Source organism: Stegodyphus dumicola, chromosome X1 (genome assembly GCF_044657685.1).
Source record: "Stegodyphus dumicola isolate Sdum_Otavi_A_Nest chromosome X1, ASM4465768v1".
Lineage (NCBI taxonomy): Eukaryota > Metazoa > Arthropoda > Arachnida > Araneae > Eresidae > Stegodyphus > Stegodyphus dumicola.
In genome coordinates, this window is record NC_140780.1 from 207,032,020 (window position 1) to 207,055,028 (window position 23,009).

Sequence of the window (23,009 nt, forward strand, 5' to 3'; positions counted from 1 at the left end):
ATCTGCGTTTTGTTAAATACGAACTACAATCCTTCAATTAAATTTAAATTTAGCTGCCAGTTTTGTAGGATATACTTCTCTTTAAATGTGCAAATTCAGCTGCACTTTTGTTTTTCCTAATTACTAGGAATTTCTAGTCTGGCATACCTACTTGCTATGAAAGCTGGAGCCACTTAATACAGGTGTAGTGCTGTACATCTTGACTTTTTCAATTTGTAAATTTTTTATTTTATTTTTGAAACTTTTACGTAATTTGTATTTCTTACCTAAGTTGTGTCCATCAACTTCCCAGGTAATCAAACTACCCCTTCTTGCTGCTGAAGTTCCAAACTTACTTAATGTATAATCTTTGCAGTAATATCATTTAACGCATTTGATGATCTCTGTGATTTCTCTTAGATCTTCATTATTATTTTGCTTCTAATCCTTCTTCTTCAATTACCTTCCGTTAGTACTTTCCATCTCATTTCCGGCTTTAGCCTTGCCATCGAATTAGGGCTGTTAACTTGTTCTGTTTTATTGCCTTACAATTCTTCTTTTAGCCTATAAACGAACTTATTACTTCTACTTAAAGCTTTTAGACGGAAACTTGCATAAATAATAGTATTACTGAATCAGGTAGGATTTCTTTCTACACTATGAGAACAGGTTAAAAGCAGTGGCACAAATATCAGTGTTTATAAATTAAATTGAACTTTGCTACTAAACATATTATTAAGTTGCAAATTTTATATAATAGACACAAGGAGAAAATTATCAGAGAAAAAGCGTTTCAATATGGTCGTGATATTAAGGACAGTAAGATTTATATCTTTACCATCTTCTATTAGCGAAAGGAAAGGTTATTTTTAATATCAATTCCTTTCTCGTGTAATTCACGATATTTCTTACAGACAGTAATAACATCAGACTAATAAAACTTAATGGCTTACGAAGAAGTCGCGCTTCAGCTAATGGATGAAAGCTTCTCTCCTTTACAAGGATTCTGTAATTAAAAATAGCATTTTCCATACGTTTACGAATCAGTATTTGGAGTATATGTTAAACAATACTTCAGGTATAGAGGATAACACCCTTATTTAAAAATAACACAGCAGAAACTGTGCCTTGGATCAGACGTAATCTACTTCTATTTCAACGGAATATCCATAGAATTTCGTATAGAATATCAATTAACGGTTTTCTTTGAATTTAAATAATAATCTTTTGTATAAGTAAAAGGTTTCAAACGTAAATTAAACTTTACTCTCTATATATATGCATTGTATTTATATATACGCATTATATATATATATATATATATATATATATGTGTGTGTGTGTGATGTACCAGCTTTTGTCCGGAATAAATAGATTTGTGAAGATGTAGTCGTAGCATAAATAATCGGACGATAAGTTTTAAAAAAACAGGATCCATTTATCATTGGTCAGGAGAAATAGCAGTTACAAAATTCATATCTCGAGTAAATAAAAAAGAATTACTAATAACTTTTTGTATGAAGTTTACTGCATCGTTACATTAAAGAAAAGCCCCGATATTCTTCTGCGAGTCCTTTTATAGCCTCTGGAAAGGCGGAGCTTCCAAGAAATGACGTCAGCCAATCCAGGTCGCTTTAAATATTTCCGGAACTTTCTAAAACCGTACATGTAGAAAAGGCAGGAAAAACAACTTGACTACGGGTCTGTGGATTTAATTCCACGTACTTTCAAATAAGAGAACGTCGCCATTAAAAATGAAAAGAACATACAGTTAGAATTTTAAGTGTATTCTTGACTATGGAATTTTATTATTACATATATATATATATATATACATATACATATATATATATATATATATACATATACATATATATATATATATATATATATACATTTTGTTTGGGAGAAACATATCGAATAATTCATTTTAATTGAGGTCTCATACAGACCAAATTGATGTCTGTTGGATACCATTATCAAATTCAGGAAAAGATGCATAATTTATAAGACAATTCTGGAAAGATTTCAACACATTTTACAGATATAAAGTATCAGTATTCATTCAAAATGTACTGCAAAATAAATGTCTTCTACGAAGTGCATGGAGCCAATGTTAGAAGGGGAAATTAAACTGTAAAATTTATAAGGAATTAAAGCTATTCCTCAGGTCTTAATTTATCAACTTAGACTTGCCAAATCTCTGTGGAAGATTATCGAAAGTTTTGAATAAAAATTAAATCAAATTAAAAAACAAAGACCTAGATAAAATATTAATAAATTTTCTTAATGATAAGTGAATGTTAAATGAAATTAACTTATAGCCAAACAATGAGGACAAATGTAGCATCATGAAAGCTGTGTAAATTAGTCACAGAAACAGGTAGAAGTGACAGGGATACCGGTATCTCTTGCTCGCTCAATGGTTATTGAAGTAGCCCGTGTTTTAAGCGCTCCCACATCACATTGACACCATACACATATAAACATTCATGCCTTTCTCGGGGTATGAACCCGAGCCCAGTGATACAGGAGCCAGCATCGCTAACCGCAATAGCGATCAGAGAGGCTGTGTAAAAATGACAGCAAGATACGGTACCAAAGGTAAAAAGAGAGTAAATATTTTGACCAGTATTTTTTCCAGTCAGGATAAAATTGCTTGCTTGTTTTAGTTTCTAATTGTTCAAGGCCACGGGATGGTCTCATTTCAGCACGTAGCTGATTCACATCCTTGGCTGACCTTCGAACCCGAGTGGGTAGTAGCATGGGAAAATCAGCCGCTTCTGGCTGTAACATACCTTTCGCTATCTTTTAAGAAAACTAACGAATTTTAAAAAACTGTGCTCGAATCATAACTTAATAACATATTAAAGTCATTTATGAATTATTACACAACAGAGTGTTTTCATCAGCAATTTTAAAGTTAATGCTCATATTTTAAACCTCTAAAACGTTTACAATTTCTAACAAAGTTTTCTTAAAAATGCTGCACTATTTACTTCATTTAAAATTAGTATAACTATAGGTATTTGCTCTAATTTTCGAAATATGCAGGGTGGTCTCGGAAAAACTTTCCCGATGTTATGAAATCCTAGCGGCCTATGCGCTCAAGCAATCGAAATGAAATTTCAGATGTTGTTACTTAAACACACGTGCTTGAGATTGTGATGATTTTAAACAATAGTTCTCATGGTCATGGTTACGATGAAAACATTTCCAAATTTTTGAATGGTAACATAGCGCAATGCAAAATCATAAATGAGTTCGGAACGATGCATTATGACGGAAATTGCCAGCGTAAAGCATTTGCAAAGAAGACCATTGTAAAGGACCAATGATAAAACACTAAAGGAAAGGGTAAAAAACTTAAATTGGAATTACAACTTTTCAACGTACCCACCTGCGCAGACGGCAACGCACTGAATGACGAACGTAACATAGTAGATGGAATCTGTATATTTTCCCGTTTTGTGGCATCTTTCAGTTCTGAAAAATTTCGTGGATTAGATGTGTGGACTTTAGATTTCAGATAACGAAAAAACAAGAAATCCATCGGAGTGAAGTAGCGGGTTTGCGGTGACCAAGAAACTGCAGGGCTACGGGAGATGACTCTGCTTTAACCCTTTCGCCGTCCTCTCCTGCCGCGAAAATTTCTCCCCAACGGCCCTTTGTTTTTCGCAGCGTGTAATGTTGTTTTCTCACATAACTTTCGTAGTGGATGAATGTCAATGAATATTAAGTAAAATTATAAGGAAATAAAGCATAATGGAAAAGTAATAATATTTCTGCTTATTTCTAACAGCAGGATTAATTTGATAACATCTGATCCAGGCGGTCCACTCCTCCCATTTTGCTCTTGTAATCTTTTACAATTATTAGTTTTTTTACAGTTCTTTTCCGTGTTTCAACATCAGTCATAAAGTTATTATGGACTGTACTCATCAAACGTATATACTTCTTGTCTTTACAATTCACAACCTGATTTTTTTCTCTTTTTCTGCTGAGTAGACGTTGAAGATCTCTCACTGTCTTGTATCTTACGTAAAATGGCGTGAATATTCATAAAATCCGGGGGGGATGAATCCAACTAGAAATAGAATGCCTGATTAGTACTGCCCTCTGAGAGGTATTAGAATAAACAAAAATAAAAACTCAAGCAAGTAAACATTTAGAAAGCGTTTTAAACATTTAAAAGTTTTAAAATGTAGAATAACGCTTGAAGCGCGTTACGGCCGCCCTGCAGAAGTTTCACTTGAACGCGCTAGACGCGTTACGGACGACGAATAGGTTAAAAATTGTACACGTCGAAAACTTATAATTCTAAGGAAACTTGTTTTCCTCTCCTCTGTTGTGTCGTCATTAGTCTTTTACAATGCTCTTCCTTTGCAAATGTTTTAACTCGGGAATTTCTGTCATACGTGCATCTTTCCAAAGCGATTCATAGTTCCTCAGTGCACTGATTAATTTGCGTAGGAAAACTGTGTGTCTTTCCATTGAAAAATTTGTAAATTTTTTCACTGTAACAGCAAATGTTATCCTGTTCAAGAATTCTATTGATTTAAATAATACCAATCTCGAGCACATACCTTCAAATAAAAATATTTGAAATTTCATTTCGATTGGTTGAACAGATAGGCCGATATGTGTTCATATACCGGAAAAGGTATTTTATGAAATCACTGCATATTTCTCTGACGTGCTGCGATGTCTTAGCATCAACCTGTATATATACCTAGATACATACATTCATTCGTACGCATCATATGGACTATGTCACTATATAAGAAATTAGGGTACTGCTTTCACATTCCTTTGAAATTCAGAGCTAGAACTGAGCTCTGAATTTGTTCTTTGCTTCTCTCTGTTAGAAGTGAATCGAACATCCCGCGCTTGACTTAGGACGATACACATTTTATTATTAGAAATTTCTCGCTTCCAAATATCCAATGGTTGCCAGGTTTCGCATAATATTCAAATGATAAGCAGATCGTAATCAATGCTTCTTAAAGGGTTTTGATATTTATTTACTGATTTATCATTAATACGGGACACTATGCATAATTTTTCATGCTCTTCGAGATAGGTTTTTCTTTATTTCTCACTCTAGGAATTTAGTATTTATTAAGTTAAATATCATTAAAAGTTAAATCGATATCGATCAAGATTCAGTCTTTGAATAAACGTAATTAAAAATAAATAAATGTTAAACATTTATTTTTGAAACGCATTATATTGAATAGGTATATATAATTCTGGGTAACGTTTCGAGTGTTTAAAGCCCATTAGTAAAAACATATTTTATTCTTTAAAAATATTTTTTATTATATTTAAAATTTAGATTATTATTGTCAAAACGCCAAACATTTTGTATTTTATCAGGCTACAATTACTAATTCTAATAATAATAATAAAATAATTTCAAAATGTGAAAACCATGATTATAAGTGTATTCGTTTAGGATCAAACATTTGTACTGCAACCGCTGAGGCTTTAATGACTTGTAGACTTAGATTTTGTTTTCTTTTCAATATTTTTAAGACAGTTGCAATAATATACGAGTAACCTAGTTCTCTAGAATTTGATTAAATTTTGAAGATCCTATCGAAACATTTGTCTCTAATTTTTCTCAAAAAAAAAAAAAAAAAAAAAAAAAAAAAAAAATTCTTTAAATGATTTTAATAACACACATTTTTATGACAATTAATTCATAAACACTGCCTAGAAAGTATGAAGCATTGCACATATTGCTCGGTTAATGTGATGCATTAACAAATATTTATCTGTGTGATTTAATGCTTTAGCCATTATTTATAATAACACGTTAACTCAGTTGTCTACACGTTATGAATATGAATATATTATACATATGTATCTAAAAATGATTATGAATATGAACATACACGTTATGAATATGAATATATTATACATATGTATCTAAAAATGATTATGAATATGAACATACACGTTATGAATATTAATATATTATACATGGTTATGAATATATTATACATATGTATCTAAGAATGATTTATTTAGATATTTATAGATATTTAGATATTGATACATAATTTGCTACATGTATCCACTTCCAGTTTACACGTATCGAATTAAATGCACATTTCGAGGGGCAATATTTTGAAATATATTTTGAATTTTTTTATTTTGAAATATATTTTGAAAATAATTTATTTTTCATAAAATCATAAAATAATTTATTAATTCAATATTTTGAAAATATTGTCAATGGGGTGAGTTCTGTAAAAAAGGTTTTGTAATGTCTCAATATTGATATTTACTCAATCAATGATATTTAACTCAAGTAACTTACAATCAATGATATTTAACTCAAGTAAAAATTCCAATAAAATTATCTTTTATTATCTGTGATGAAACAAGAACTGGAGATTGACCAAATATTCTGACTAAGTGCCATTGATTAAGAGCTACTATGACAAGTTTCTTAAAGAGCCGCCTAGATAATATAGTGGTTAGGGAAGCCTACTGCGGTACCGAAAGGCAGAGCATAATGGCTTTTGAAAATTATTTTATAAGATAAATCTCTTTAAGTCTAAAGTAGTTAAGACTGTCTTAAGATAGGAAGATAGGAGTAGAAAGCTAGGATCTGTCTTAATGGCAATACGCTACCTTCCTAAGGGAGTTAAAACTCACCCATGTTAATGCAGTTATTTATCGATAATTTATTACCATAAATTTTATAATTAACCACTTAAAATTTGAAATACCACAATTCTAAAGCTGCTTCATGTTTTGGTCTAAATATGCACAAGGAAGTACGTGATAAGAAAAGTTAAAAGTATTTCAAATTTAACAGCATCCAAGAACATGATAAAAATGTCATTGATAGTATATGAATCAATACTTAGTCTCGTAATACAAGCAGCCATCACAGTTTCTACGAAATATATATACTCTAGATGCTGCAGGCGATAGATTATGTAATTGTCTATTGTCAGTGATGTGCTGGTGTGTATATTTGCTCCCATCTGTGTTTCTGCTTTTATATTTATCTACGATTAGATGAAGGAAATCATTACGTATATTTTAAGTGAAAATAAGAAAATTTACTGACCTAGAGGATATGTTTTTCATGATTTATTTCCGATTTAAATCCAAGACATCATTTTAAGACAAGGAGATATCATACAAAAAAAAATTGTTTTAACGATTACTTCTTTTGGTCCTTCGCACAAAAGCCTTCTTCATTAAGTATATAGCTGGGCTTAAATGTTTACTAAGTAAATTTCACAGAATGTTGAGAAAATATTAATAAAAGTACAAGGAAATACCTACTAAATGGAGTTTTACTTAAGAAAAAAGTATATATATAAGACATAAAATATGTAACTCAGAATTATAACTTAAATTAGCAATGACATTGTAATTATTCATTTTAATTTGTGTATTTTCATAAAAGCGGAAATTATTTAAAATATTGTTTATAATATCTTTCAGGACTGCGTCTTTCAATATCAATCCGTATCATGTTTGCTTCTGTAATTATGCTGCATTGCGGTAAGCTCTTATCCAATCTTATTAAAGACATCTTTTGCCATGTATCTCTTGCTTTCTTGATGCGTACCCCTTTTCTCTACTCTGCTCGTTGCTGCTTCGACGCTCCACTTTCTTCTGCTGTATATCGTGTAAAGAAATGAATGTTGTATAAAATTTAGGAGTGAATATCGCACCCATGATGATAAAGTGTAAAGAAGAATATGTGTCCTAAAAATTGATTATTAAAAAATAAAATGGTGTGTTGAAATTACGGTCGCATCTGTCTTCAGGTGTCATCTTTAGAAAAATCTATGTCATATGACTGTTACATAATTTTGATGATGTAAATGAAACTAAAACTCAAATAGTCAATAGCCATTTTACAGCAATATTAAATATCCAATCAAAATGCATTGAGAACCGAAACTAACTCAGTCTGAATTAAGATTTCGCTCTGAACATAACGCACTTGCTTTCACCGCTTTGGCTCAGCTGTACTGCTGTCTGTCTGCTCCTTCTTTTTTACTGAAAATCTGTCAAAAATGTAAGCTTTTTGGAATAAGCACAATAAATGTGCCAACTTGTTTGTGGCCACAACATGTTTACTGAAATAAAAGTTAAATTATTTCTGTTAAATTATTTTTGTCTGCCAAATTTCTTCTTCATTGTGGATCGTCCTTTCAGCATTCTAAGACATCAAAATTCTACCTGTTCATTGCAGATAAAACCACCTGCGTTCTACTACAGAAATATTACATATATTTGTAATAATAAAATTCCATAATCAAGAATACACTTAAAATTCTAACTGTATGTTCTTTTTATTTTTAATGGCGACGTTCTCTTATTTGAAACTACGTAGAATTAAATCCACAGCGCCATAGTCAAGTTGTTTTTCCCGCTTTTTCTACACGGACAGTTATAGAATGTTCTGGAAATATTTAAAGCGAACTGGATTGGCTGAAAAGGCTGACGTCATTTCTTGGAAGCTCCGCCTTTCCAGAGGCTATAAAAGGACTTGCAAAAGAATATCGGGGCTTTTTCTTAAATGTCACGATGAAGTAAACTTCATACAAAAAGTTATTAGTAATTCTTTTTATTTACTGCGGAGATCTGATTTTGTAACTGCTATTTTCTCCTGAATAATAATAAATGGATCCTGTTTTTTTTTAAAAACTTATCGTCTGATCATTTAAGCTACGACTAAAGCTGATACATCACATATATATTTATTTTTAAACTAAACACATCCCGTTCACATGTTGAGACTAATTTTATGAAATTGGGCATCTTGTTGTGAAAGATTTTGAGATGAGAAATAGTTGTCATCGATTATTGTTTAGGGAAATAAAGCTTGTAACTTCGCCTTCCATGCACTTTCTATTAAAATCTTATATAAAAATTACTTGAAACATCCTAGAAAATAGAAGGGCTGGAAACAACAAAATAAAAACCATAAGACAAGTAGATAACACAGTAGAAATAGAAAGTTAATAAAGCTGAAAATAAATTGCTTAAGACTGAATGAGATTCAATATTTAAAAGAAAATTGTGTTACATAAAGTATATTCATAAATTGTAGCTCTGAACCTCATTCCTTTAATTATCGAATATTAGCATGCCTTCCTCCCAACTGAAAAATGTATTAAATCTTGTTAGCATTGTATCGAAACACGCACGTTGAGAAACTACATTTGAAAATAACATGTGTTTTTGACTATAATTCCAAAATACCTCTGCCATTGTGTATCACAGCGTATGACTTCGGCGTATTAAGGCGTTTTGCATTAATAATTTGACAAATTTCAAGCTGGAAGCGTAGATACGGCTTTAAAGGCACTGGAATATTTAGTTATACATGCATACATACAGCTCTGAAGATAAAGCTATAGAATACGGTTGAATAATTTTCAAAAATTCTCCAAAACTGTGAACAGTATAAATAAGAAATATATTTTCTGCATTCTCATTCAGCAAAATTAATAAAGCGTTCTTTATTATTAAATCAGTTATAAAAATCACTCTTAGACTCTTCTATAAGGAATTTCTCCAGCTTTTCTAGCGTGCCTTCGTGGAGTAGTGTTCTGCACGCTGGGCCGGTATTCCAGAGGTCCAAGGTTCGATTCCCGGCAAAGGCGTTTGCTCATTTTTCATCTTTCTTACTTCCGAAAAATATCCTAATGACTCTACAGTGGCGCCCGAACTAAAAAAAGGGTGTTGGATGATGAGTCTCCTCACCCAGGATTTGGCGATTGGGTCCCCTTAAAAAAACCCAGTCGCCCTTTAAAAGGAGGAGTATATAAGGTATTTCTCCAACCTTCTTGGTGAGCCTTCCTGGTGTAGGGGTCTGCACGCTGGGTCGGTATTTCAGAAGTCCGTGGTTCGATTCCTGGCGAAGGCGTTTGCTCATTTTTCATTTTGCCTGCTTCCAAAAAATATCCTAATGTCTCTACACTTCAAATGTTTATTAGGCTGAGCACTAAATGTAACCGACTTAAATAACTACAATATTTTCAAAAAAATATGCTTACTTTGATTTGTAGTTTGGGGGAAATCTGTAACTGCTAGTCTTGACGAGAAAAGTATTGCTGTCATTCTATACCTGCTTTCTGATTGTTTGAGCTATTCGTACTACCACCGTAAAGCAGCCTTTAATATTATGAAGTAAAATATGACTTCTTTATTAATTATTATTCAGCTTTGATCTGCAAGAATTCATTTTTACAAAATACTGCGGCTAATTCAAACTAGCAAATATCGCTGGATATAATGTACAAAATTGGAAGACATAATAAAATATTTATTTACTGATTTAAATAATGTTTTATGCGTCTAGCCGACATGAATTCGAAACAATGAAAATAACTTTAGAGATTTTTGCAAAATAGATGTTGATCTGCTGATTAACGGATTCGTTTTAGGATTGGTGGTGATTAATGGATTTTTTTTAGATAAAGCATGATCAATGTCTCCCTCACTAGCAATATTTGAAACGGAACGAATGCCGAAGTATATAACTAATAAAAACTTAAAATCATGCAACATTTTCAGATTATCATACTAAAAAAGAATCTGTAAACCGTTAATCTGTAGCCCGTAACGTTAGTTGGATTGTAGAAACATTAGTATTTTTTGGAAGCAGGCAAGATGAAAAATGAGCTACCGCCTTCTACGGGAATCGAACCACGGACTTCTGGAATACCGGCCCAGCGTGCAGAGCCACTAACCAACTACACCCCGAAGGCACGCTAGGAAGGTGGGAGAAATACCTTATATACTCCCCCCTTTTAAAGGGCAAATGGGGTTTTTAGGGGACCCAATAGCCAAATCCTGGGTGAGGGGAATCATTATCCAACACCCTTTTAGTTCAGGCGCCACTGTAGAGACATTAGGTATTTCTTAGAAGCAGGCAAGATGAAAAATGAGCAATCGCCGGGAATTGAACCACGTACTTCTGAAATACCGACTCAGGTACCTTCCTGGTACCTGAGTCGGTATTTCAGAAGCGTGGTGTAGTGGTGCTGACCACTACACCACGAAGGCTCGCTAGGAAGGCGGTTGAAATATCTTATAGGATGAATGCTTCAGGCTTAGAGCAAGGAAACAATGCTATTAAAATTGCGCAAAATAGTATGAAAGCATTTTATAAAAGTAGAATTTTGTCTCCTTACGATATTACATTACATATATTATAATCACAAGTTCATAGCAGAATATTTAATTTCATGTTACGAATGTCAAACATCTGAAATCCATGCTGAATGATACATGATCTTTAAGACTGCATTCTAACAGTAGTTTGACAGGTTTTAAGAAAGATCTGTTCTATATTTTAAAATGAAGTTTCTGAAAATTATCCTTTTCACCAGGCTTTAAAGTAAGAAAGTGTAAATAAGCTAGACTGTAAAAACCAATATTCAGTTTCTACTTACCGAGATATGTTCAGAACCAGCACCAGGCCAACGTGAGGCATTTAGTGTTTTCCACATGCTGAGAAATTGAGAAGTCTCCTCACTTTGAGGCTGAATAATACGGAAGCCGGTGATATTAATAGCTCCAAATTCTTGGACGTCACTCTTCCAGTACTCATCCATCACCTGCGGACAAATGAAAATTTTAATAAAACCTGGGCATCTTTTAATCCCTCCGTCTTGCAAAATTTCAAGCATGGAAAACTATTAAAAAATATACTTGTTTTCTGGTTATCAGAACCGCTAAAGAAAAATGGTTTTCCTTTATGTATAATATGTGTGTCCTTTGTTTCATTAGAAATATTTGTATTTAGCAAATGGCATTTAAATTATGGAATTAGCACATACCTTATAAGATTTTATAGTACATACGTACTCTCATGAATGATGCACATGAGACAAAACACATTGAAACCCAAATTAAGGAAAAGTCAGTTTAAAAGCTTCCGTTAAGGTAATAGGAGGAAATAAGAAAAAAGTAATAACGGCTTCGGTAAATCTTCCAATAGAACATTATAAAAAATAAGCCCTTCCTGGCTTATTTTATTTCCGCTTTATGCAAGTTCATTAGCTACAAAAGAAATTAGTGGTTTTAAGATGCAAAACATAATGTACAATCTTGCATACATATTTACACGGAAAGTACCATAATACTGACATTATAGCAATGTATAAAATTGTACAAATCAAGACACTTAATTAATTTTATTTATATTTCTTCTGATCTCAATGTTAGATCCTGTCATGTTATATCTCGTGCCCCTTCATACAGTTAAAATTTCATACATATTTGTGATTCACTACTTACGCATGTATAACAAATGATACATAAACATAGGTTTCTTTCTTGTTTTAACTGTGAAATTGTTTCTGCATTCGTGAGAAAGCTAATATTTCATTTTCTGGGAGGAAAGGTTGTTTTTAATAGCTGAAAAAGCAGGAAAGATAACACTATGTTTACATGCTCAACTGAATTACGTTTCTTAGCGATAATTTTCTGATACTGCGTGTAAACGAAATTTCTATAAACGTAGCCTTTGCATTTTGAAGAGTGCTAATAAACAAATATAGGAAGCTAACCAATGGCCCCAAATTTGCGACTTTTCACTTTAATATTTGAGATGAACTGAATTAAGATATCATGCAGTATTTATAATATCGAATGAATTATCCGAGTTGATGTTTTCTATATTTCAGTATTTGCTGGTAGTTGGAAGCCTTTATGGAGCAGTTTGTGATTAATTTCGCAACTTGCAAAACGTACACTGTATGAATTATAGTATGAGTGTGAAGATAATTCTATTAGTTCTATGTAATTGTAAAGATAACTAGCACAATACAGTAAGTGTAAAAATCATTTCATGGTCATTATTTATTACCGCAATAAGAGTATAGTTGTCGTTTTGTGGTAGTAATAACCAGTCAAACTAAAGGAAATAAGGATTGAAGAGGTCTAAATAAGTATAAATGCAAGATGGAAAATTGAGTTCTAAATAGAACGATTTTTCAAACCTTTTTCTTGACTTTCCTTGCATCTTGATATACATGTAATGGATTATGATATGAGCTTAATGAAATAATAGATGGCATTTATGTCAATTTAGCAGGGAGTAGGTTTTGCATGCACCTACTCCCTGCTAAATTATGTTAGAGAAATTAATTAGGAAAATCCTCTTACATGATTCTCTTCACCGATAACTCTCCTAAACTGTAATGAGAGAATCTTGACGTTGTAAGTGAAAGCAAAAAATAAATACACTCCATACAACAAATAATATCCATCCCTAAAACTTAATGACCAAACTTGCTTAGGGCACTGTTATGATCACGTAACTATGAATTGTCTGTTAGTGTATAGTTTTACATAGATGCTGTTGGAAATAATAATAAAAATGGGTTTTACATAAATTTACCGCGCATTCCTTATCTTGGGAGTTTCATTTTTGATTTAATATAAACAACACAAAAATATGTCAATTTATTGTTATTCTAGTCTTAAGACATTTCCCAAATATATGGAATATATCGATGTTAAGGATCGTTAAATAACCATCACAAACAACTAAATAAAAATCACGGAGAATTGCAATTAATATATTTTCAATCATATCCCACAAAGAATAACTGCCCGGTTTTACACGCTTATGTTAAAATTCATTTTCCTGACGTAGACTTAATCACCTATTTTGAGTGAAGCATTAAGAAATAAAGAATATAACATTCAAGATTTGGTTTGAGAGCTGTATTTGATTGTGCAAGAAATGCAATCTTTTTAAATTAGGTATCTGTCTAACAATATGTATAAAAGAAACTGAGCTAAATTTTTCTATGGATAATTTTGAAATGAGTTATTTTAGAAACATTAAAAGTTTTTACTACATATCATATTAAACGCTGTTTTGCTTAAATTCATTACTTGACAGCAAATGATTACTGATTATGTTAACCAAAGGAATGTAAAATATATTTCCTTGCACGTATAAATTGTGCTCAGAGAGGCTAGTCAGAATCTTCTTGTATGCGAGTGACGGATACTTAGCAGAATACTAAACTGCACAGCATTTACAATATTTTAGATATGCAGTACTGTTTTTTTTTATCATTACATTGTTACTTTATTAAAAAACTTCCTCTTTTAAAAAGGAAACAAAATTTTCATTCATCAAAATTAAATATAAATGAATAAACATTTCTTTGCGTAACATAATTATTATGATGCTAGACTGGATAGATTTTCTTCATTGTAGGTTAATTATAAAGTGATATTAGTAGATTTTCCGCAATTAATTCTTATTTTTAATGTATCTGAAACTCATACTTTTATCCGCTAACCTAGCTATTTTATTATTTTAAGAGAAATTCGAATCAAGTTTATCTCAAAATGTGAAATGGGGAGGTCTATGTTTATCACAACATCGCAATATCATGGTATTGTGCAGGAAGCGAAGGTTGATTCTCCGTTAAGCTGGAAGGAAAGAAAACTAGCAGTTTCAGAGGGCAACAAATTAAATGGATCCTCTACTTGGTTGGGAAAGGAAACGAAACCTCAAATTAAAATTACTAGTCTTAATAAAAATACGTACAAATTCAACCAAAGCCAATACGTTTATTTTAGTCAGCGCAATCGTTTCAAAAATAAACATTACAGCCATAATTATAACAAAATGTAACATGAGAATCTCATAACTGTTAAGTTAAGAATAGTTAACAAAATTGCTTGCAGGCTTGAATATTCATCTTTAAAAGTCCAAACCATTATACTTATAACGTAAATTTACGTATAAGTAACAGCAAGTTTTTTAAATGCTCCAAGTATCGAATATTAGGTTTACATATGAAAAAGAAAATATATTTCAGTCAAATTTCGGTAAGCCAGAACTGAAAGTAATGACTAAAATTCGAATTGACGCCTTACTGTGTTAATGTAAAATATTTACTTTTGTGTTTGTTAATATTAGTATTCGCTGTTGAAAATGCACCATATTTTTCAGTGCTCTATGAAACCATTTTCAGTGTGTCGTATTTCCCACTCACATTGTAGGGTTTCCCTTATTTTGCATAACAAATTTAAGTTTGATACTTTTCCTGAACTCCTCAACTTCCCCTCGCATTTTCTCGCCAAGATGTAAATTTTATTTAAACAGGTGAATCTCTGAGTTTATTCAGAGCGTGTTTTCGCTAGCCAGCGCACGTTTCGTTGCTATCTCGCTGTTACGCTAGCCAGATTATCATCATTCCTGCTAGGCTTTTGTGAGTCAACCTGTTAGGCGTAATTTAACGTGCTAATCCAGCACTAGTTTATTTTTGACTTATATATTATATTCTACATTTCAGTTTCACCGCAAGTTGACGATGCCATTGTAAGCACAAAGATCGTGCCGGTTCTTTTAATTATTTGAATTAAAAATAGAGAATTATTTTTCACCCTTTTTCTGCGCTGGTAATTTATTCAAGCCTATGCGAGATTTCGCCAGGTTCATTGTAGAAACTAATTTAGTTTATGTGGAATAACAGAGACAGATCTGACAACGTACAATAAAGGAAAAATTTATCATTTTAAACTCAAAACAAAACAAAATTTTCCGGTCTATTGATATTTTGAAAAGTACGAATATCCAATATTTTAGTAATACATTCAAATTAAAAGACAAAATAGAATTGCAGTAACTTGTTGTGTAAACGATATGTAAAAAAATTCTTGGTAAAAATTGTACTTAGAGCCTATGACTGACAGAAGACTGACAGAATTTAAGAAGCTTGATAGACAACAAGATTCAATATAACATGAACAACTTTTCCACGTTATATACTAGAACATTTCATGAATCATATTTTGGCCAAAATTATCGAACAATATTCACTATAAACGACAGCCCATTTAATCTTTAAGACCAAGGAATTTAAAGACAGCAGGAATTTTAAGTAATGATAAATGAACTACATACGATAAAACATGAAATAATGTCGTTTCAATTTTATATAATTCCAAAAATGAAAACGAAGCGATTTTTCAAAATCAAATGTGCAGACAAAAGTTTCTTTTTATCCAGGAATTTCTAGTCACTTTTAAGAAGACTAAGAAGGATTTTCCCGTAACTTGCACAAAAAAATATCGAACACTAAAAACCTATAAATGCGTTTAAAGTTTCTGGCAAGCCGCCATAATCATGTAACATTTTTTTCTTTCATGCACTGGGCTTTAAAAAGTAAACATTGCAGTAAAGCCACAGTCTTGTTGAAAAATATACATAGACTTAAAAGGAACGAAACGAGACTTTAAAATATCAAAACACACCGAAAGCTGACTGTTGGCTTTAGAAAGGAAAAAAACTTTTGCTTTTATATTATTTCTTGAAGAGAAATCTCGTAATTTTTTCTAGATTGATTGTAATTGAAACTGAAGGGGAAATAAGTTTAATTTTATTTTAAATAAATGCACGCAATTCTTTATGATAAGAGTTATATTGTTAAAAACCCTGCTCATAGCCGAAACCTTTCCGTACTGTGTTGTCCTCGTTTCTCGACAAATCTAAAACTCTCAGTTTTATCGAGCTAAAATGGAAATTTTGTAAGGTTAATATTTTAAATTCCTTGGCAAAAGTTTTTAAAACTTGTTCCATTTATCATAATGTCAACATTTAAAGCTCTTGAAACTTTGAATCTAAAAACCTAAAATTGCACAAGAATGCGAGAAACAAATGTAATAAATACTATTAAAAATAACATAGTTTTTCGAAGCAAAAAACGTTTAGCATTTTCTTTTTTAAATATATATTATTTGAAAGCCAAGAGTGCAGACATTGCAGTAGCACATTTACAGACGGTGGCCGAAAGTTAAAACTAAAGGATTATTAACATGAATTTATTTTATTAGATATATCAGTTAATTATATTTGAAATTCATTAATTTCTGATAAAATTATAGAATTTAAGTATCATTACAAAAGTTTTCTGCCCTAAGATGGAGCATAACTCTGCAGTTTGCAATAAGCAACATCACATAAGAAACGCTTTGGTACCAAATTGCAAAACATTGTTAATTGTGATTATAAATCAAAATAAAAAGTATGAAAATATGATTTCCAAGATTTTCAGTATTTAACATTAGATCCCAGCAAATTAGTTGGAAACACATTTCGGCACCTTTCTGAGGTGATGTTGCTCATCAAGTGACGAAACTGATCAAAATCATCTACATATTTGTTTTTCAAATAAGAAAATCTGGGCAATTTTTAACTTTTGAAATTTTAAGCAAACCCTCTGAAGGAAAACTGAAATTTTGTTCCTTAGTTTGTATAGTCAAATAAAATGGGAAGCATACATATATCCTTCTAAAATCTATAGTAACGTTGATGAAACTTGGTGTTTAATTACTAATCATAAGTATGGTGCCTATCTAAATTTATGTTTAACGTGTTGAAAGACAGAATCTCTTAGCAGTAATTTTTAAGTCTAGAATGTAACCCATCCTTATAAGTGCAACCGAATTTCAATAAAAAACTAAATCCGAGGTTTGGTTTGAACACACATAAGGCCATGTGATTATGATAAGATCTTCATAAAGTGTTCTGCTTTTCCATGCATAATTAAGATGTATTTTATTTCCAGAAACGTTCTTGCAAATTCAACTTAAAAGCTAGAGCAGGAGATTGAACGAAAATATTTTTCATTATGCAAACGGTAATTGATTGCCGTAACTGTACAGCACTGCTAAACTTTACCTCTTCCGAATTTTGAAGCAAAAGCATAAAATAAGTCACCAGTTAGCACGAAAGGAGTAACTTAAGAAAAGAAAGAAAACTGTCTTTCTAGCTAAACCCCATTTATATATTTTAACTTTTATTTTCAGAGGTTTGAATCTTTAGCAGTTGTAGCAACTCATATAGTGATAACCTAATTTTAGTTTTGTATTTTTACTTTGATTTATTTCTCTGGTAATTTGATTTATATCTAAATTTGAAACTCATCTACACGGAGCAAATGATATTTCGATTTTGTATTTTCGTCTATCAGAATTTAACATTTCTGTAATAAATAAAGCTTATGACAACTTGTCGAAAATGCCAATAATTCATACACTCGATAATTCTGCAGCTTTGCATTGCTTGAAAGGTTTTATTGTAAGCACCGAAAAACCCGAAAGCAATTTGTATATGACATTTTATCATTTGTAATGCATAATAAATTAACTTAGGTATTTTCAATTTTAATAAATTCAGTTAATAATTAAACAGAGATTAAAAAGAATTTTAGTTTAAACTTTTATACTTTTACTCACATACAAGCAAATAAATTATAGTTATAATGGAAAATGCTGAAACATTAAATTTATGCTTATTATAGATGCTGTCAAACTTCTATTCCCACACAATTGCACAATCATGTGGTATTTATGTTTAATATTATTTATATATGATTTAAATATCTTTGAAAAATATTAGAACCTAATATAGAGAAAGAAGAAAATAAAATTTACAGGAATTAAATCACACTCCTTGAACTAAAAATTGCGCATGTGGAGCTTAATATCAAGATTCATAATCTACAGCTATTACTACAGTGGCGCATCGAACGTTAGGCGTGCCCTGTTCTGTTTAACTAAAACTGATAGAGACATTTTTGTTTGTTGCCGATGGAATGAGAAATATCAAGAAGACTATAATCATTCTTAACATATCGCACCTACGGGGATCATTCTTATGCATAGTTCTTTTGAATGGATGGGAACATCTTAAACAATTTCAACCACCATAAAAATGATTGATAAGTAAAACACATTCTACTTACATTTGAAATTCCACAATGACAATTTTCCTCCTTCATAACTTCTATAAAAACAATGTCATTTCTCATACTGCAGAAATAACACGAATCTTATTTAGAATTCACAATATGCCATTCATTTTGGCAGCCTCGATAGTCTGGTTTATCCCCTATGAGTATGGGGTAAAGTCAAGCAATGTGTAATGCGTTGGTGAAAGTCTTCCCAGCAAAATATTAGCGAATTTTGTGCGCGGATTAATGCAGCTTGGATAGGTCTTCCTTAAGATAATACTAAAATTTTGTTTAATTCAGTGTCATGTCATGTTAAACAAGTAATATGAAACAGAAATGGATACAGAGTACTAACTACATTGGCATTTCCAAACAATGCATAAGCAGTACGCATGCTATCGGTCTGTGTATCTACATTTTATTCTTACTGCAAGAAAAGTTGTAACCACACTCCTTTTAACCTTTTAACTGTCTGTTCGAAAATGTCACGCCCGAGTATTTCTCGGGGTAATTTTTTTTCTTTTGAGTGCATCGTATTGTAATACCCGAATATATATCGGGAGATGTTTATTTCGGCTACATTTGGTTTTTCCAATAAAAAAATTTGACAATTTGTGTACCCAAATCATCAAAATAACTTGACAGTTAAAGGGTTAAATGACCGGAGTCTAAAGAACAATAGTGTATTCGAAAGATATCTTTTTCTAGAATTAGTCTGAAGAATCCACATTAGCTATACTTTGAAACTACAGAATTGGTTTAAAATGTAGAGAAATGTTACATAATATAGGAACTGATAACTACGAATTTTTGATTATTCAAAGAATGAGGATACCTCTAATGTAAGGGAAAGTTATGTTTTATTTACTGTACTGACCTTTCACACTTTAAAATTTTCCTCTCGGTATCGTATATTATTTGAAATCCGATATTCATTTCGTCAGAATGCTAAATGCAACATTCTCGATATCGCAACGTATTTTCTATCCAGACAAAAAAAGCCTATAATTTTACAGTTCTTTATAGTAGCTACCATAATTTTTCTCTTCTAAACTGGGTTCTTTCGAAGGGTATCATAAACAAGCATATATAAAAGTAATTGCTCAGAATATAAATGAAATTGCACTTTCCTTTACGATACGTGTATCTCTGTCAGATCCTCTATTTTGTTCTGATCTATAGTAGATTGGAAATTCTGATTGAATGTATTTCTTACCGGGAAAATCATGGAAACGTATAGCAATGTAATATGTTTTACTGTCCTTGGGAGTTTTGAATCAGTGTTAGTTTATTTTGACTCGGGTGTGTAAATCACGTCATCGATTCTCTTAGTTTAATTTGATTCAGGCGTGTAAATCTTTTGAAGAACTGAAATGCATCACTTCATGTTTTTCTAAACTAAATTAATATAATCATATTAAAGCCATTGAGCTTTAGTATAAAATAATTCCTATACAGTCTATGGACACAGAGCCACATAAATATACTTCTTATTTCTCTGGGACTGACTATAAATTATTTACAGGAATTTATTCACAGGACATTTTATATTTTATGTTCGCCATTAGTTTTTCAATCAATAAAGTGAAGTTCAGTTAACGCAAAACCTTATATTCTAGAACAGAAATAGCAATCTATATCACACTTTTCGTATTTACCATTAACTAATTCCAAAATGTTTACACCAGATTTTCCTTACGGGAAACCCCAAGGTTATTGATACAACAAATATTGTGATGTCCATAGGCCCTAAATTCTGTGAACATAAAATTTATCTGATTATAAGTCATGCGTACAGATGCAACATTGTTCAAAATTCAGTAGGTCTAGCTGTACTTTAACGTTTCTTACATTTATGCGTTAAATGCAGTATAGTCTGACGAGTTAAAAGTAGCTCTTGCTTAAAGGTACGATATCGTGCTCCTTCATGTTGTATGGAATGGAAATTATGATCAAATGTCTTTTTCCGTAGGAGGAAAAGTAAATCATTCAGACTTCTGTTTCGGTTGCTAGGTTCGACTTAATTTAGCGGTGTTTCCAAAATCTGCTTTTTAGCAGAAATCTCTTGAACTTGTTAACGATAGCAAGAATGATGATTCCTCTTGTTCACTCTAATCAAGCAGTGTTTCTTCATCGACATGCATCGTCCTTAAATTCGAAAAGCTTTGCTTAATTTTCGCTATAACGATCAAGCTAATCTGTGCTTTTTGTGAATAAAGCTCCCAGATTTAACGATGTGTTGCACAACAGCTTCATTCCTGTCCGTTTCAAAGCGGCCGAGCGGTAAAGTCGCTGAACACTGGTAATTCGGTCCGAGGTTCGAATCCCGCGAACGGGCTGGCTGCATGGGTGTTTTCGTGGTTTTCCCCATGTGTAACGTGTATACGAACCAGTTTCTCTTAGGACATCATCCACGAAGGCATCCCTCCCCTTAGGCAGATAGCCCAAGTGTGCTTTGCCATAATTAAATACACATCTGTCCGTTTCCAATTCATGAAACTTTTCGGATAGCATCATTTTTCTAACGTCAGATTTTTGTTTGGAAACTGAATTCAGTTTGATCTTCATATCTTTAAAATGTACACACATTTCAGTTAGGATAATTCTATTAATGCCAGTAGCCGATGTAATTGGAAACGTTATTTCGAAGTCCTATTTCTATCAAGTGTGAAAATGGTATAATGGCCGAAACATAGAGCAATAATAATTAAAATTACACTACTGCTAAACTACTACAAGCTAATTCAAAATTATAGATGTTTAAGAATCACGGTGCTTCAGCAGAAAGTACTCAGGTTGACAGGATGTTTTTAGGCGGAAGAACAAAACTATTCTCTTAACAATAAAATAATAAACAGACTATCCTACTGACTATAGATTTAATTAATGGAGTTAAAAAAAAGAATATGCTAAAACTGATTCGGTTAGGCTGATTAGTCAGATTTTATTATGGCAAACTATATTATATTTTAATTTTTGACCTGCTAAATTATTCATAAAATAAGCTTTATTCTGGGTAATAGTTGTGAGTACCAAGAATTTATATGGTGTCGGGTTGTCATGTTAACTAGGAATCGAAAAGCGTGTTACAGCAATGCAAAAGTTTTCTGTCATGGTGAGCATAATTAGTAATAGGAATAATTAGGAAATGTTAAAATACCCCTTCAACTTAATTAGAAAGGTTTTGCTCTACATTGCAACAATGAAAATAAAAAAGGCAGTCAATTCTTCTCTTATGATCTTTCAAAAAATTATAAATAGCAACCTAATTTATAAGGAACTGCTGCATTCCTTTTCGCGTGCTGCCGTGAAGTAAGCAATACCACATTCATTTAGCAACTGGTACATCAGTAGTTGAAACGCCGGTAAGGGTATAGCTGATATTTCTCAGTACCTAATATCTCTACACGTTTAGACAAATTCTAAAACAAATTTTGTTAAAAATGACTGAGTTTAGTGTACATTACAACAGATAAGACAATTTAAAGTCAATAAATAGAAAAATGTGACATATTTGTCAAATGAGTTGTAGCTGCAAAGTTTCAAACAGTTTTTCTTATCTAATAACTAAGTGTCAGAGAAAACGAAACTGGATCTTATCGCATTTTACCTCATTGACAGTTAGCATTGGTAACACTGCAGTATTTGACCCAATGCTTTGTAAATATTACTTTAAAATTTAGAGAAAGTGATATTATATGAATCACATATGTTTTGTAATGCATTTGGCTGGCTTCAGTAAAAAAGTAAAAGATTGTTTAGACAGATATTAATAAAGTACTACATTGGATTCACTGAATATAAACCTATAAAGAGTTTAGGAAATGACTGTATAACGCACCTACTATTAACATAAAGTAACCCTCTCTTTTGAAGACAACATTCCTTTTAGAAAACATTTTTGAACAGAGTATTAATTTCTGAATACTAATCATTCATATCCTTAATTTTGATTTCTAGAATACAATCTGAGCTCAAATTCTGCTGGACAAACTGCTCAAGTTAACTTATGAACTTGCATAAAAAAATTTTTTAAAAGAATGTCTTTATATCTGAAGAAAATATGTTTCTTTCATGCAGCTAGTTCTGCAATTTTCAAGACCTCGTTTGATATAATTCTCATGAATTTTCTAATATCAATTTCATAATCCTTGTTATAATAAAAGACTACCCATAGCTCCAAACCAATTATACAGTTACGTCTTATTTATATATTATGTCTTATATTTTTTTAAGCAGGCTTTTAAATTTAATTGCACAAGACACATGAAA

At 31.7% G+C, this 23,009-nt stretch overlaps 1 protein-coding gene across 3 annotated transcripts in view; it reads right to left on the reverse strand.

The window, feature by feature from the left end:
- Nucleotides 1-23,009, reverse strand: part of LOC118197897 (glutamate receptor 1-like) — a 396,844-nt gene that overhangs the window by 179,722 nt on the left and 194,113 nt on the right. For all 3 annotated transcript variants that reach the window (XM_085808310.1, XM_085808312.1, XM_085808311.1), the window contains exon 5: nt 11,424-11,588. In XM_085808310.1, the coding sequence (XP_085664436.1) occupies nt 11,424-11,588 (165 nt within the window). The remainder of the gene's footprint in view (nt 1-11,423; nt 11,589-23,009) is intronic.